At 39.0% G+C, this 17730-nt stretch overlaps 1 protein-coding gene across 1 annotated transcript in view; it reads right to left on the reverse strand.

Moving 5' to 3' along the window:
• The window catches only part of fgl1 (fibrinogen-like 1), a 100921-nt gene that overhangs the window by 75136 nt on the left and 8055 nt on the right, over positions 1 to 17730 (reverse strand). The window contains exon 3 of the mRNA XM_028802079.2: positions 1514 to 1694. Within this exon, the coding sequence (XP_028657912.1) occupies positions 1514 to 1694 (181 nt within the window). The remainder of the gene's footprint in view (positions 1 to 1513; positions 1695 to 17730) is intronic.

The following is a 17730-nucleotide window of genomic DNA, read 5'->3' on the forward strand; positions in this document are numbered from 1 at the left end:
TAAAAAACAGCAGGCACAGAGACGATCACGTGTATCCATGAAAGAATATTTCTCCTACACACTCTCAGTAAGGGACGACTTTAATCCATTACTCAATGCAGGAAAGCTGACTCAACAATACATCGTTGACGTTTATGTTCGAGCGGAATCAAATGATCTGCAGTGGATAAAAAACAACCAGCCTTCAATTAGAGCCGATAAATACAAATCGCTGCTGGACTACATTAATCGGGATGCTGACATCATGGAGCACATTCCAATAAAACATTAATATATGCCAAACACTCTATTTGTTATTTCTATGCGCATCATCCAAAGCTGCACACTATTCTATATCTAATTCATACATCTCACTCTTTGTCATGTCCCAACGCCAGGGGTTGGCGAGCGAAGCGAGCAGGGGGCGGAGCCCCCTAGTATATGATAAAGCAAAGGAATAACGGGGGGCCTTTGCAACATGTTTTTTATGCAAATTAGATATTTTTGAATTAAAACTTTTTGCTTTGAGAAGCAGCCCAGAAACCATAGAATGTGTTCCAGAAAATAACCTCATAAAGCAATCTATTAAAGCCAATGTTAATAATGCTTGCCCCCAAAAACAGACAAACAAGTAGTGGAAACTCAACACTGGTTCAAGATGAACAAGAAGTTGGGTGGAGGGGATCTAACAAGAACACTAGGCTAGAAATTCAGTATCTATGTATTAAGGTATGACATTGAATGTTCACCTCTGCCACTCACATTTAAAAACAAATAGCTAAAAGTTGTTTAGTATTGATAGAGAGTTAACATTTTTAAAAATCTTTTTCATTGCCCCTGTAATGGTTAAATACACTGAACGAAAATACTGGGAAATTCACATGTGCTCATGTCTTTACTTCTATAATCAGAAACAACCATGAAAATTCACAATTTAGTAAAGAAAACTAGTAATACTAAACTGCTGTTTTTAATTGGAAACATTCTATGTTTTTCACATCTATAGTCTGGAATGTATTTTGATTCCTGCTGACATTTCAAACTGAGCTCTCCTTAGAAGCCAAAACAGAAATTCCTGGGAATTTAACTTTCTCAAGGGATGCAATGATGTTGATAAATTCAGAACTATCTTAAAATGTGCTAGTAGCTATCTTTCACATCAGTTCACTAGTTAGGAGTGGGGTATATTGTATGCCCATTTGGGACTTCTTTTTTTATTAGTTTTTCTCATTCTAATCTAAATATTAATATCTAGTCCAGTAAATATGAGTTGGAATGTTTTATGTAAATGTTTGTTTTCTGTCAGGTTAACTTTTGTTGAACTATTTTTAGTCATAACCAAATTGCAAAAAATTGGAATGTTCAAACTAAACTTGCTGTACGTTAAATCCTTTAGCTTATATAATTCAGGGTTTAACTAAGAAGACACAAATTCTACTCATTCTCCCAAACAGTATGTGTACAGATATTTTTCTTTAATTTTTCACCACTTTGTCAAAGTACATTTTTTCTGCTTGAAAGTTGACATTCCAACCTGTAAACTGTGCTCTGCCTCCAAGATCAATGAAGCTGTCAGTGGTTTCTGCTCCAGGTATCTGATTTGCCTTATCTCTTCGGATCTGGTCAATTTCAGCTTGTTGCTTTAGAATTTTGTCTTCGAGAGTTCTCACTTGAGATTGCAGCCTTTCTTTCTCTGCCTGACAATCATCTGGAACCTATAAAGTACAAGAAAATACAACATTCACTGACCTATTTGACTGCTCAAGTCCAGCTCTACATAATTCAAGATTTGTCTATTCAGGCAGTATCAAACAATCTTTGACGTGGCACCAAATGATTCAACCACATAAAGCCAGTTTGCAGTGGTTGGTCCACATGCATGACTTTTGGAAATCCTTGAGAAAAACACATACCGTATATACTTGCGTTTAAGTTCTCCCGCAGATAAGTTGGGGCTTGATTTTACCATATAATTTCCCGTATTTTATAATGTCGGTCGTATAAGTAGAATGCGAAAAACTCACGCTATTTGGTCCAAGAAATTATGAAATGCTGAGAGAATAACCACAGAGCACACTGACTTTTTTTCTATGTATTGTGCCTATGTGACCACAAGGTAATACCAAACAATTCTGAAGCAACGTTTGCACTGTTTTGTGTTTTTTGTATCTCACACCCTCATACACTTTATCGTAAGAGCATCCCTTATCTACGATGGAGCGTTCGATCAGAAGAAAATATGAAGTTGGTTTTAAATTAAGTCATTGAAGTGGCGAAAGAAATTGGTAACTCCACTGCTGTAACAAAATTCGATGTGTCTGAGAAACTGGTGCGAGATTGGAGGAGACAAGAAGATGTAAAAAAAAATTTTTTTGTGTCGTATTTTTGAATAGGCGTATAAGTCGATTTTTCGGGTTTCAAAACCCCGACTTATATGTGAGTATATACGGTACACACCTGAAGAAAACATGTGAACTGTTCATAGACAGTGATTGGCCTAGGATTGAAACCCAGGAATCTACAGCTGTGTGAGATAGCTGAGCTAGCCACTGTGTTCTGCTTTGATAATACCTGTAGCGTATTTATAAGACTAAAACGAAAACACACCACTTCCACTTCCCAGCTCCAGAATTCTATTTGTTGCTGTCTCTATTTGCGTGGAACCTGTGCCTTCTTATGTCTGCAGATATTTCCTCCCATCTCTCATTCATATTAGGTCAAATGGAGATTCACCACTGGCCCAGTGAGGTTTGTGAGTAACGAAAAAATGTATTTATAAAGAGCATATTACAGACAAAAGTCGCAAAGCACTGAATAATAAAACAGAATAAAATTAAATATAAAAACATACAATACAAGGACAACATAAAAGTCATCCAGAGACAGATAGATAACAACAGAATTTATTTATATAGCACATTTGCATGCAAGCATGGTAGCTCAAAGGGCTTTACAAGATGAAATACAAAGGACGTCAACATAAAACATAAACAAGATTAGGCAATAATATTATACAGTATGTAACAAAGAAAAGGGTAAAGTTAGATGCGCTGGAGGGCAAAAAAGCAAAAAATCACTCCACTTAGGGTGAAGAAAAAAGCAAAATTTGCAGGAGTTCCAAGACTAAAAGACCACCCAGCCCCCTTGGGCATTCTACCAAACACAGATATTCTACTGTAAATCAGTTCTCATGGTTTGCAGGCGTCACTTGGAAAAATTTGATGATCTGGATATCTGGGACACCAGCCATTCAGTCTATAAACACTGGGGGCAGCATGGTACCTTGATCAGGTGGGGGTGTTGCAGTTCGCCACCACAGAAGAATCAGAAAAGACAGCAGAGAATAGTACAGATTAGTACAGAATTGCAAAACCCAGTGGAAAATGATAATTCAGTGCCCATATAGACTAATAGGGATACAACTAAAATGTAGCTACAATAAAGCCATTTTAAACTAATGAGTCTTTAGCAGTTTTTAAAATTGTTCTACAGTATTAGCCTAGCGAATTTCTATTAGTACAATATTACACATTTTGGGTGTATAACAGCTTACCACTTCTTTTCAGATTGGCTCTTGGAATTATCAGCAGACCTTCATTTGAAGATCTGAGGTTATGACTTGGAGTATAAGAGGACAAAAATTCCAAAATATAGGACAGGGTGAAATTATTTAAGGCTTTGTAAACCACTAGTAGTATTTTAAAGTCAATTCTAAATGACACGGGTAATCAATGTAATGGCACTAGAACTGGTGAAATGTGCGCAGATTTTCCTTTTTTAGTTAAGATTCTCGCTGCTACATTCTGCACTAACTAGGGGGCTCCGCCCCCTGCTCGCTTCGCTCGCCAACCCCTGGCGTTGGGACATGACAAAGAATGAGATGTATGAATTAGATATAGAATAGTGTGCAGCTTTGGATGATGCGCATAGAAATAACAAATAGAGTGTCTGGCATATATGAATGTTTTATTGGAATATTTCTTTGTATACAACATTAGTAGTAAAGATGGTGTCTTGTCCTTGAATGAGTCTTCCTTGGCATGGATCATTTATAATTTTAACTCTAACGTCAGATGAACGTCGATCACGTGAGAAGGCAACATAAAGTTGTCCATGTCCAAAAATGGGTTCAGAGAGGTAGATGCCAACCTTGTCCATGGTTTGTCCTTGTGATTTGTTGATGGTCATGGCAACTGCAGATTTAATGGGGAACTGTCGCCGTTTCAATGTAAAAGGTAATTCTAGGTCAGAACTTGTAAGGTCAATTCTAGGAATGAGAACAGTATTGTTAGCATGTGATCCTGTAAGAACTGTTGCTTGAATAACATTGCGTGTCATGGTGGTGACGACTAACCGTGTGCCATTGCATAAACCCTGTTTTGTGTTAAGGTTTCTTAATAGCATGATTATTGTTCCGTTTTTAAGGGCAAGGTTGTGTTGTGGTAATCCGGCTGGGTTAATAGTGTTCAAATATTCTAAGGGGAAATTTATATGTTCATTGTCGTCATCAGAGTCAACTTTGTCAGAGCTTAGAAAGATCTGTGTCTCTCGGAATGTAGGTGTGTTGTTTTTATTAGGACGTAAATGTAGAACAATATCTCTGTGAAATGGAGGCTCACCATCTTTACTTTGAAAGACAATTGCCACTTCATTAACGACGGGCAGATTGTATCGTCTTGGATCTTGTTCTTTGTCCTTTATCAAGAGCAAAGCAATTGTAGTTGCCGCTATACCTTCTGCATTTGCTTTTGTATTTGCCTCCTTTTTAACTTCATGTAGCATTTTTATAGACTTAGCTAATGGGTGATTGTTTATGACATGAGTGACGTTTCTCATTATAAGCTCTGTGCATTGTTTGTTTTCAGGAAGGTTCATGCGTTGATAGATTGCGTCATGTGGATCTAGGATGTAGATTTGTGCATATTTGCGTTGTTGATTTGTTTCAGGGTGCACTGTTCCAATGCGATGCAATATTTGTCCACATATGCGAAAGCAGTATGGGCAATTGCCTTTTGGTGGCCTGATATGTACTCCGGTAGATGCAAAAGCAAATGAACTATTGTAGGATCTAATGCAGTTCATAAAGTTTTTACTTTCAGGCACATCGTTAGTTAGAAGCTTCTTTAGATATTCAGGATATGAATGTAAAGGAGGCAGTCTAATCTGACCTTTTTGACAACAACGTGTAAATTCATTATTTGTATTGCCAGTTGTTTCTTCTGTGAAGTTAAGTGAATGACAATGATTGCAAATGACATTCATTAATCCCAATGAATTTTCCTCAATAGTGGATTCCTTATTGAAGGCGTTTTCAGCCATTTTGCGTAAGCGTTTAACAGGTGTGTGGCGTTGATGTCCGCGACGGGCATGTTTCGCTTTTTGCGTTTGATTGCCTTTTTGTGGCATGTCCATTATTTGTGACGCGCTATTTTTTTCTTTTTTTTTATTCGCCTCCGCTTTGCGCAAAGTCCGTTTCAGTCTACGCCGTGCATTGTTTGTATCGAGCCTTGTCCGTTTTTGTATGTCAGTCATTTGAGCTTTGTGCTTTTCGCGTCTTGCTTTTTTTTTTTCTGTCAGTTCATTTGCGCGTTGTACACGTCTCCGTTCATTTATTCTGTCTTTTCGCTCCCTTTTTTGTATGTCTGATACGCGAGCTCTTTCGGTTTGAAATCGTGCTTCTTTCGATGCAGCACTTTGACACGCGCGCTGAATGCGTCTACGTTCATTGTGTCTGTCCATTTGGGCACGTCTCTGTAACGGTGTCACTTGTGCTTTGCGTTTTTTGATCCGAGACATTTTTTCTCCCGGTGTTTCAGAAGAGCGTTTTATGCGCCGCCGTCTATTTTCTTGTTTCTTTCGTGTTCGTGTGTTTGTTCCTGTTATCCTTTCCGAATCATTTTGTACCCGTGACCATGTATTCATGACTTGTTTCTTTCTCAGCATGCGAAATATGGATAAGTAATAAGGAGGATCGCACTCACTGTTAATATGTATCCTTTTCTGCAGTTGAACGGTTAATAGTGCTTTATTGAAAGGACATCCACCTATGCTGACACCTATGCCGACACCTATGCCGCCTAGTGTGAAGGTGTCGACGTTCACTTTAGAATATGTGGCTTTGGGTGTCACTTGTTATGGATGTGTGGGGGGGATTGTTGTTGCGCGAGCGTCTTCTTTCTTTTTGTGTTCCTGTGTCTTGTTTGAATCCCCCTCTTTGTGTGTGTCCCGTCCCTTGCTTGTAGGGTCTGTGGGGTGGTTTTGTGTTCTTTTTTTTTTGTCTTCCATGGGCTTGTTGAATCCCCCTCTTGGTGTGTGTCCCGTCCCGTGCCTGTAGGGTGGGGGGGGGGGGGGGTGTGGTCGTGCCTTGCCGTTGTGCGCTCGTCTGTTCTTTTTTTTTGGTGTGTTTAGTTTCGTGTGCAATGTGTTTCGTGCTTTGCCCGCGTTTGACTACTTTTTTATGTGCCTTTTCCTTTTTTTGGTGCTTGTTGCGACTCATTTCTGTGACTCCTTTTTGTATGTGCTCACTCCTTTTTTCTGTGGTCTTGTCCGCCTCTCGCGGCCCCTCATCCGCCTTTGTCGCCCTCTTTTGTCCGCCTTTCTCCGACTCTCGCGGACTCTTTTTGCGCCTGCGCCTCTCGCGGACCCTCATCCGCCTCTCTCGCCCTCTTTTGTCCGCCTTTCTCGGCTCCTCAGCCGACTCTCGCGGACTCTTTTTGCGCCTGCGCAGTACGTCTTTTTGCAGCTACGGCCCATGGCCGGATGTGCCTGCGCCCATCATCCGGTGTAGCATTCTCGGTTAGTAATATGGATTGCAACCAATTGATGTATTTCTTAGGTAGTCCTGTAAGAAGTGCATTACAGTAATCTAGTCGACTGAGAACAAAAGCACAAACTAATTTTTCAGCATCTTGTAAAGTTATAAGAGGTCTAACTTCAGGTATATTCCTTAAGTGAAAAAATGCAGTCCTAGTAATCTTATTAATGTGTGATTTAAAATTTAGGTCAGAGTCAATAGTTAGCCTTAAATTCTTTACCTCCAACTTGACTTTTAGGCCTTAGGGATCAAGTTTATTTCTACTACCCTCACTATATTAGTTTTTGCCAATAACTAAGATTTCTGTTTTCGCCTTGTTTAGTCTGAGAAAGTTACTGCTCATTTGTTCGGAAATATGAGTAAGACACAGGATCGGAGAGCCAAGAGTGTCAGGGTCATCAGGCGCTATCGATAAATAAAGCTGTGCATCATCTGCATAGCTCAGCTTGTGCTTTGAGGTACTCTGACCTAATGGAAGCATATAGAAAAGAGCAGTAGACCCAGAATAGATCCTTGTGGTAAACCATATAAAATATCATGAGTCTCCGAAGTATAATCAATACAACTAACAAAGAATTTTCTACCTTTTAAGTAGGACTGAAACCAATTTAAGACATTTCTGGAGAGGCCCACCATTGACTAAGGCAATTTGTTAAGAATTCCGTGGTCAATGGTGTCAAATGCTACACTCAATTCTAAGAGAATGAAAACAGATATATGACCTCTGTTCGCATCAACCCGCAAGTCACTTACTACTCTGTATTGTGATTTGTTCTAAAACCTGACTGAAACATATCAAGAGTAGAATGTTTATTCATGTAATCATTTAGCTGCGTAATGACAGTCTTTTCTAGAATTGTACTTAAAAAAAGGCAGGTTAGATATTGGTCCAGATTATTTTTCTTGAGATGCATCTTAGATTGACATTTAGGTTGACACTTAATTCAATAGATTCTACTGATCTTATTGTCAGTGGAAAACTGTTCCATAACCTTGGAGCACTGGACTGGAATGTCCGACCCCCACAGGTCTTTAGTGTGGTACAAGGAACCGAAAGGAGAATTAGTTGAGCAAATCCCAAAGCACAGCCTGAGGTGTAGTGCTTAAAGAGGTTTGTGATATATTGCAGATCCTGACCATGCAGAGTAATTTAAATAAGTGAGAAGCAAAATTTGGAACTGGATCCTAAATTTTACTGATATCCAATGTAGAGAGTGTAAAATTGGGGAGGTGTGGTTCCATTTGGTATGAACATGTTAAAAGCCTGGTAGTTGAATTTTGGAACAGTCTGAAGACAAGACAAATCAGCTTTATTCAGACATATAAAAAGGGAATTGTGATAATCCAAATGTGATGAGATTAAAGCTTGGATAAGCATTTCCATCAAGGCCGTGGTAACAACAGATCTTAGTTAGGATAAGTTGAATAAGTGCTGAAAACAATGTAAAGGAACACAATTATGATAATGGAACATGAAAATTACAAATAAAAAATAAAACAAAACTAAAGAGGTAATTATTGTCCTTTGATTTTTTGCTAGTTCCCTTTCTCCCTTATCGACCCTTTTAAATTTACCTTCAACTGTGAATTTGCCTTATCTTACACTGTGCTTTTATCTCACATACTTCTGCTCTTTTTTTAAGGCCCTAAGAGCACTTTCCATTTGAGACTGCTCCTAATTGCACTCTGAACATTACTAGCAAATTAATGTTTCAACTAATGGCAAAAAAGAAACCTTTTTGGGAACACCTGACTTCTAATCATTTTTTGACTTTCTGACTTTCTTCTAAGTCTTTCTTTCTTGCCTGAAGAAGGGGCCTGAGTTGCCTCAAAAGCTTGCATATTGTAATCTTTTTAGTTAGCCAGTAAAAGGTGTCATTTCTTGGCATAAATGAAAAACTGTATGGCCTTCACATGTAACAGACCCTGGTTTGTTTCCTGAACCTCCCTTTTCCAGTTCCTTTAATTAAATTTTCACTAACACACTCTAAAAACAGAATATTCATCCAATCAGATAACTCCATATGTCTAAATCAAACTGAGCACAGCAAAGTGAATAAACATTTACTAAAACTGAAGTAATTTCATTTATGTTGCCATGCATATGAGTGTTGAGAGTGCCTCACAGGTTTTTCTTTGTATAAAAATACAGGAAAGGTTTTGGATGTGACACTACCACTGACACAATTTCTGTTTTGTTTCGAATGCACGAATGCAGAACACCCAAGAAGAATAATGATGTAATTTCTGCTCCCAACATCACTGGCTCCGCCCTATCTGCTTCCTGAACTATAAAACCTCTCGCAAAATAGAAATCCTTGTTTATTCTGGACCTTGCTTTCCAAGAAGACACAACCCTTATCAAATCATAGCACTCTGACATCTGTGGGAGCTGCAACTTGCACCCTGAATCTGGTACTGTTGAGAATGTCGATTAAGGGTCAATACGCTTCATTATTAGTTTTAGTGCTATTAGCTATGAAAAGTCTAGGCCTAAGGCCACTTTAAAACAACACCATTTATTTTAGCCAAATAGCCTAGCCTGCCTGTCTTTTTGCTTGCTTTGTTTTGAACTTCTGTGAGTCAAGGTCATTATGTTCTCTGAAGAGGCAAGCAGGCAGATTTTGTTTTGAGAACACAAGTGTTGAGCTTCTCACTGACAGAAGACTGAACAAACTGCATTCAGGGCTTTTGCCTGTGTGAGTACTAGGCACACTCTTAGGCTAGCGCATAAAACATATAAGCACTTAAATGGCATTTAGATTTATTAGGGCTCATCAATACTTTGTGCAATAAAGTTAAAAAACCATGCATTATGATATCTAGTTAGTCTGAGCTATAGAGGGGCTTAAGAGTTGATTGTTTAAGGTTAGGGACCTTTCCCTGCGCATAGATGTCCATGAAGTAAGCAGCAGTTTATCCTCTGTCAGACAAGTGTACAGCTGCACACCACGACTTAACAGCACTGCTGTCTGCATTCGCAGGCTTTTACATTAGCAGCACATATATATTTTAGATTAGCATTTAAGTTTATATGCCAATGCTTCTTTGCATATTCTAAAAAATAATAAAGTTGCAGCAGAACACATTCGTTAGCTAACAGAATCAATTGCAGCCAGGAAGCACCATGTCAAGGCTGTCCGCAGCTTGGCCCTTATCAGTGAAGCAGTGCCCTGCCACTTACTGGTACAGCTGCCTATTGTTCTAGCCATAAGGGATGCTAGTGCAAAAATTGATTCCAACTTGACTGTAAGAACTGATTGACCAAAAGGCCATCAATCTTTAACAGTTCGGGATTAGAACAGGAGAACAAAGGGTGGGGAAATCAGGTGATGTTCACCTCCAGGAGACAAATGTGTCCTTCAGGCCAATGTAGTTGTTTTGAGAAGGTCTACTGGGAAGAAGATTGTTGTGGGGAAATCCATAGGGGAAAGGGTATTGTTATGAGAAGGTCTGCACCACCAGGTGATTTTTATGAGAAAAGATGCTGAGCGAGGTCATCATCATGAGAAAACCTATACAGTAGATGTTGGGAAACTGGCGTGAAAAGGAGGGCATTTTGTGTTAAGAATTGTAATAAATTTGGGGCTCACCGAATGTTCAGGTCTCACTTCATGAACTGAGACAGGCTTTATGTGCTCTGCAGTTGTTTCCTATGCTGTGCAATAAAGTGTAAATTCTGACTGCCTTTGGTTTTTTACTGAAGATTTCTCCACAACAGTACACCACCTGTTTTTGTTTCTTTTCAGTTTTGACAACCTGGACATTAAACAGGGAGTCCCCTGGAACCGCAAATATGATTCTTTGTTTTCATCTTTATTTTCACAGTTTCCTGTTATAATGTCTTTTTGTGATGGCTAGAAATATCTACAACTTGATAACTTCACAATAATGAAGTACTCACAAGTGCTGGAAGTCATTAACCAAACAGCAACGCACTACATCTAGTTTTCATATGAAGTGGATGTACATAGATAAAACATGTTTTTTCCAACAAAAAGGGCAATTTGCAGCAGTATCCAGGTCTCCTAATGTAATCGGAGGAATTTACTGTGCTCAGATGTTATACGGGTTGGAGACGGTGGCGCTGACAAGAAAGCAGGAGACAGAGCTGGAGGTGGCAGAGCTAAAGATGCTAAGAGTTGCATTGGGTGTGATGAGGATGAATAGGATTAGAAATGAGTACATTAGAGGGTCAGCTCAAGTTGGACAGTTGAAGTCAGAGAGGCGAGATTGTGTTGGTTTGGACATGTGCAGAGGAGAGATGCTGAGTATATTGGGAAAAGGATGTTAACGATAGAGCTGCCAGGCAAGAGAAAAAGAGGAAAGCCTAAGAGAAGGTTTATGGATGTGGTGAGAGAGGACATGCAGGTGATGGGTGTAACAGAGCAAGATGCAGAAGACAGGAAGATAAGGAAAAAGATGATCTGCTGTGGCAACTCCTAACAGGAGCAGCCGAAAGAAGAAGAAGAAGAAGAAGAAATTGCAATAAGAGCACCTAGCGAGAATGAAGCTGCTTTTGCTAACCGTGAGCAGTAACATTCCATTAATTCACAAGTCAAATGTTATGCCAAGATGAGACCAACAATCGTTGTGGCACCATGGCTTGGGTCAGCCCGTGATTCATTTAGTTTGAGGCACAGTAGCTTTAATAGACATAATGGTGTTGTAAGTAGTGGCTAGCTTGTTGCAAAGGTAACTGACTGAACCCTCAGTTATGGCGTGTGTGGTAGAAATTTAACATCTTATTAAAGAAATAAACATCCTCTAACAGGCAGGAGAAAAGTTGTTCATTGTATCTTTTATTTACTCCTTGGCAAAATGTTTTAAGAGGGAGAATTCTTCTTTCAAATTCAGTCTGTTACAGTATAGAATGGTCGGAGAAACAAAGAATAGAGGTTCATTTTATAAACTATTGAATTTACATACAGTGTCAATCAATGCATACATTTTACTCTGGTTGGTTCATTGATTTACAACCAAATGATTTATTTAAAATAAAAATATATTATATTATATTCTGTTTCTTCTTATACATTTGAGTTGCACCACCACCCTTGAAATTTCTCTGCATATATCAACTGTCCATTCTCATTTATAGGACATCTGCTGATTTCTTAGTCATCTCTTAGTCATCCGTCAGTACATTTTATTTTTGGTACATTATTTACTTCGCCATCTCAGTATTTTTCCTAAACCAATTCTTATATTTCGTGTGCATTTTGTTGTTCACTTGACCTTTATCTGGTTTCTGACATTTATTAACCCTTTATGCTATTTCTTAAAGATGAATGTAATGTTACCCTAAAATTATTCTTCCACACGTGTACTATTCATTTTAACAGCGATCATCTCATTATATGAGCCAGGTAATATTGGCTACCCACTAAAGCATTTCCCTGCCCCCCAGAATGCAGAGAAGAGGCGCTATAGTACTGTGCATGATCTTGTGCTCTAAGTTGCAGAACATAGCCAGAAATTTTTGAATTTTGATGCATCAGGTGGGTGGCTGTTCTACCAGTCAATGAAGTTCTACAGCATTGTGACTACATATGTGTGAGGTGATTAGCATGCTCCATGTATGGATGTTTCTGGGAGACATTTGAGGAGCATTCCCATAAGCATATTTACATGGTGACTGTGATTTCTAAAGGGTAAGTTGTGTAAAAATGTGAATGTGTCAGGTTTTATAAATGTGATTTTTATTGGCGTACATATTTTCCTGGATTTTTGGCATGCACATATATTCACACTGGAATCCAAGCAATGATTTATAAATGAGGCCCCTGATCTTTTCAAAAGCTTAAAACTTAGTGACATATTGTTGGTATAAGAAATCACCCAACATGCGGTTTTCTGTATGTATATGAACTTTTAACTCTCATTAGTCATGCTGCAATTGCTTCTGCTTATTAGCTTCTCTAACATGTACTCACTTATTCTCTGAGCAGTATTGTGTCATGACACCTCAAATTGGCCACTCAACCTTGTTATGACAGATACAGTATTTCAGGCCCTAAACATACCATGACCTGAACCTGTCCAGGTATTGCATTTTATAGAAAGTCCAATGTGTAGCATTTTACCGGCGGTTGAGACTATAATAGAAGTGCAACTCTAGCTGTGTGTATCTCTGTCCATGATGATCTCCCATGTTGATTTTCATACAAATACAACCTCTGAAATGCTATATTCTATGAAAAGTTAATAGATAACTATTGTATAACTTTCGTGTTAACAAATGTAATAACAGACTGTCATGATGTTTTTGGAAGTTAATCAAACAGAAGAAACTGGGTGAAGTTATGATGAATCTCAGAAGGAAGTTTACAGAAAAGAAGTCACAAGAAATAGCCAATTTGAATTATGAAGGCTTAACAGCCTGAATATCATGTCTCCAACATTATACTTATGTTTGAGTTTGAAATTATCTTCATTTTTAATTCTAGCTTATTTGCTGAGGAGCAAATCCCACCTGTTACAATTGCATCTCCATTTTTTTGTTTTCTATTTTTTACAAATTTCCCCATTCCTTTGTTTACCCTCTGTTATGTTTATTATAATATATGTAGTTTTTGTTTTGGTCAATGGGTTTTCATAGGCTCTCAGCTACCTCCTCTGGGATATAGGAATTTGGCTGTTTTTGGATGTGCAGGCAACAAAGCCTGTTCCTGAGTTTCACAGCCTGGTCTACTTTATTTCTACTTTGTTTCACTGGAGTCTTGAGGCCACTTTTGACTTTGAAGGTTTTTTTTTAGCTTGGGGACTCGAATATCATAACAAATTGGAAAAACAACAGTAAATTAAAAAACTGAAGGAAAGATGGTAGACAAATAAAATGTGTAGCAGAAGAGTTTTCTTGTATAGTACACATATTTACTGTATCTTAGGTGACCACTGTAAAGACACCATGTTGTACTTAATAAAATATCAACATAAATACAGTAGGAAGTCTATTGTCTAGTGTTGTACCGATGCAGGTTTAGTACATGTCCTTCATGTTTTGAAACAGTCACCAATGCATAGCTCAACGTCATAATTGGGACAGTAGACATGTTTCTTTGCACACTTTACTTATAACATTTTTTCTGCTGGTTGCACATGAGAGGGTAGAATGCCAGTGCCTTATTGATATGCCTTTTGTGTTATCGTAGACTACCACAGTACAAGACTTAGTCACATGCACATTTCCCCTAACACAAACATTGACAATTTGTTGTATTGAGAACAGTGCTTAGGGAGCTAAAGCCTTTCTTGTTGTTCTACTTGATTGCAGTCAGTTTTGCTTTTCTACCACATTTAAGTTTCATGCAACCAAATTCACCAGGCATATTATGTTGTATGCTTTTATCTGTCTGATGATCTGTGTCAACATCTGATGACCAATTCACTTGGTCATCACTATCGCTTGATTTGACTAATAGTTCAGTTTAAGTTTGTTCTAAAACTGGCTTTACATTTTTTCATTTATACACCATTATGTATTTTGGTTGAAGGTTCTGAATCATTCATTAATATTAATGAGTTACCCTAGAATGGCAAAATAAGTTAAAAAATGAATGATTGTTTTTGCAGGATGATGTTATTTTATTCAATAGATGGCAGCAGAATACTGTCCTGAGTGTTGTTCAAGCTTAACACCATGCATGTAATCAATACAGCTTAACCTGAAAGGCACTAGGACTTAACCACATTTACATAGAATTCCAAGCCTGAGAAACATTCAGGGTAAACACCAAGAAGGTAAAACCAGGAAATAGATCCTTTAGTCACAAAACAAAGGGAGGTTAAAAGTGGGCAGTGGTCAAAACTAGAAATGAAACAAAAAAAACAACAATCAAGATGTGACAAATCTGGAAAAAACTGAAAGTCATAGAAACAAGCAAACTCTGGGTACTTGGAGTTCCCAGAACTAAATCCACAGAAAGATGCTTTAATGCATCAACATTAAAGACATCAAAAATCTTGTTCGGGAGCTGCCTCGCAGTTAGGAGACCCAGGTTCGCTTCCCAGGTCCTCCCTGTGTGGAGTTTGCATGTTCTCCCCGTGTCTGCGTGGGTTTCCTCCAGGTGCTCCGGTTTCCTCCCACAGTCCAAAGACATGCATGTTAGGTGCACTGGCGATCCTAAATTGTGCTTGGTGTGTGGGTGTGTGTGTGTGCCCTGCGTTGGGCTGGCGCCCTGCCCGGGGTTTGTTCCTGTCTCCTATGTTGGCTGGGATTGGCTCCAGCAGACCCCCGTGACCCTGTAGTTAGGATATAGCAGGTTGGATAATGGATGGATGGAAAATCTTGTTCATAAGAAAAAGTACCACAAGAACATTGTGAATCTAAAAAGCACAAGAATGAGGTCATCAAAAAATAATAAGAATATTAGTTCTTACCTATAAATCAAAAATAATGTGGCAGAATTATTCCTTACAACATCAAAATCTGAATTAGCAACAATCTCCTTCTATTCAGTACTTCCACCACTTCACTCAGTTTTCCTGTCATCCCTCTAATATGCCCAATCACAGACCACAACCCACCCTCCTTACAGTTAATTAGTTCTATGACTATCATAAATTGGGTTTCCCATAACTTCCTGTTTAAGTAAGTAGGTAAGGATGGGCATGTGGTATTGTGGTTTGTACCACTCATCGAAGGGAGTATTGGAGTAGAAATTAGGTTCTTATTAAATATGTAGGATGGAGTTTGGCCTTATTGTAACCCCAGGACACAGTGGTCGCAGTATGCATTATGATTACTACAGAAACATTGCTTAAGCATTTTTATTGAAAGTATAAAGCTGTATACTGTAAAAGTTTCAGCACCTATACCATCCATTTTGTTAATGGAGGTCAAGTCTCAAAAAGCCCAGAGCCTATCAGTATGTGTACTTAATGTGGTGCCATTCCATCATAGAACACATTCTCATTCATATATTAAAATAATGAGTTAACTAATCTGCATTTATGACGTGCTAGGAAATAATATATTTCTGGAGAAAACCTATGTGGAAAAGGGGAAGAACATGCAAACTCTCTGCAGTGTCCAGGTCATGATTCAAACCTTGACTCTTGGAGCTATACTGTGGCAGTGCTAACTAACACATCTTTGTACCAACATGTGTGCCAATGTGTGCCTGGAGAACCGTTGTGGGTCATGCCCTTTCATGAAATCAGTAATAAAATTGGGCCTGCTTCCGCTTATTATTAAACGCTTTGTATTATCCCATTTTTTTCACTAGTAATGACAGCTGAATCTGAGCTTGAATAATATTTAGCCAGATTAGCAAAAACAAGAAAAAAAAGAACTAAAATAATACAAGGTGGAAAATAGATTTATTGACATTGAAACTATTGTTAGTAATACATTATGTATTTGCTAAAAAAAGAAGCAGAAGTATACAAGTGAGTAGTTTTGAATGTGCAGATTGAAATCAGACAATAATGTTATGTGTTTAATTAAAAAAACATTTTATTGTGAGGACAAACTGTGATCTACAATATAAAAACAAACACTGTTTACGTCATACCAGTAACGGCGGACTGCATGATAACGTGCAGTGAATACACTTCCATCCATCCATTTTCCAACCTGCTGAATCCGAACACAGGGTCACGGGGGTCCGCTGGAGCCAATCCCAGCCAACACAGGGCACAAGGCAGGGAACCAATCCCGGGCAGGGTGCCAACCCACCGCAGGACACACACAAACACACCCACACACCAAGCACACACTAGGGCCAATTTAGAAGCACCAATCCACCTAACCTGCATGTCTTTGGACCGTGGGAGGAAACTGGTGTGCCCGGAGGAAACCCACGCAGACACGGGGAGAACATGCAAACTCCACGCAGGGTGGACCCGGGAAGCGAACCCGGGTCTCCTAACTGCAAGGCAGCAGCGCTACCACTGCGCCACCGTGCCGCCCGTGAATACACTTGACTTGAGTATTCCTAGTTTTCATGCTCTTTCTCTGTACGTTTATCATTCGTTTGCTCAGAGGTTGATGCGCTTGCTGCTTCCTGAGCAGCTCATTTTCTCCACCCTAGCGGCCCGCTTCTTCTCTTCTTTCGTCAGCATCTTTTCCCATTAAAACTGATTAAGTCAGTGTTTGTGTTGTAATTACTTAGTACGTTTTCTTTCATTTTTCACTTAAGCTGGCACTTAAGTCTTTAATCTGCCTCAAGAATGATTTAAGATATGAAGAGGTAGGGGAAGTGACGGCGTAGGTGGTAGAGATGAGAACGGCGCCCGTACGCATGCTCCACATGGCCGCCCTGCTGGCTGCTGCCGAGAGTTGATTCTACAATAAAATAAAATAACTTTTGCTGATACCCAACTGTACAGTAGATCGAAGGCCTATTACTGCCCAGGCACTACACTGCCCATGTCCAGGCTGCCCAAACGCACAGAATGCCAGGATGTTTCAGTTACTTGCCTACTTCTGGGTGGTTTTAGTACTAGGGTGTTGTACCGTGTTAGCCATTATGGATGTACTGAGACGTTAAACAAAATGACACCTTATTCAGCAATTGGATTCCATGCAATTTGGATTTTTCACTGCAATACACAATGAACAGTATGAACATTTAAGAATAATGATGCACATTTTCTCTGTGACACGTTATCCTTGAGTACTTCTAGCCATCAAATTACTGAGCAGAAGTGTGACAAGAAACACTGCTTGGGCTATTTTATATTAAAGGCAATACTTAAATGGTGACTGATCTTTTTACCTTCAGCCAAGACAGACATTTTCTTTTTTTTTAATAATTCTGGTATGTATTATTTACTTATTGAGCATTATTCCTTGTTTTCCACTGTAAATGCTTGAACAGATTGGCATTGTCACACACGTGCAAGTAGGAGGCAGTCAAAGAGCCTAAAGTGAGTGAACTATCGCAAGATATGGGTGTCACGTGGTATTTACCTGGATCTCTTCTTTCTAC

Source organism: Erpetoichthys calabaricus, chromosome 5 (genome assembly GCF_900747795.2).
Source record: "Erpetoichthys calabaricus chromosome 5, fErpCal1.3, whole genome shotgun sequence".
NCBI classification, from domain to species: Eukaryota; Metazoa; Chordata; class Cladistia; order Polypteriformes; family Polypteridae; genus Erpetoichthys; species Erpetoichthys calabaricus.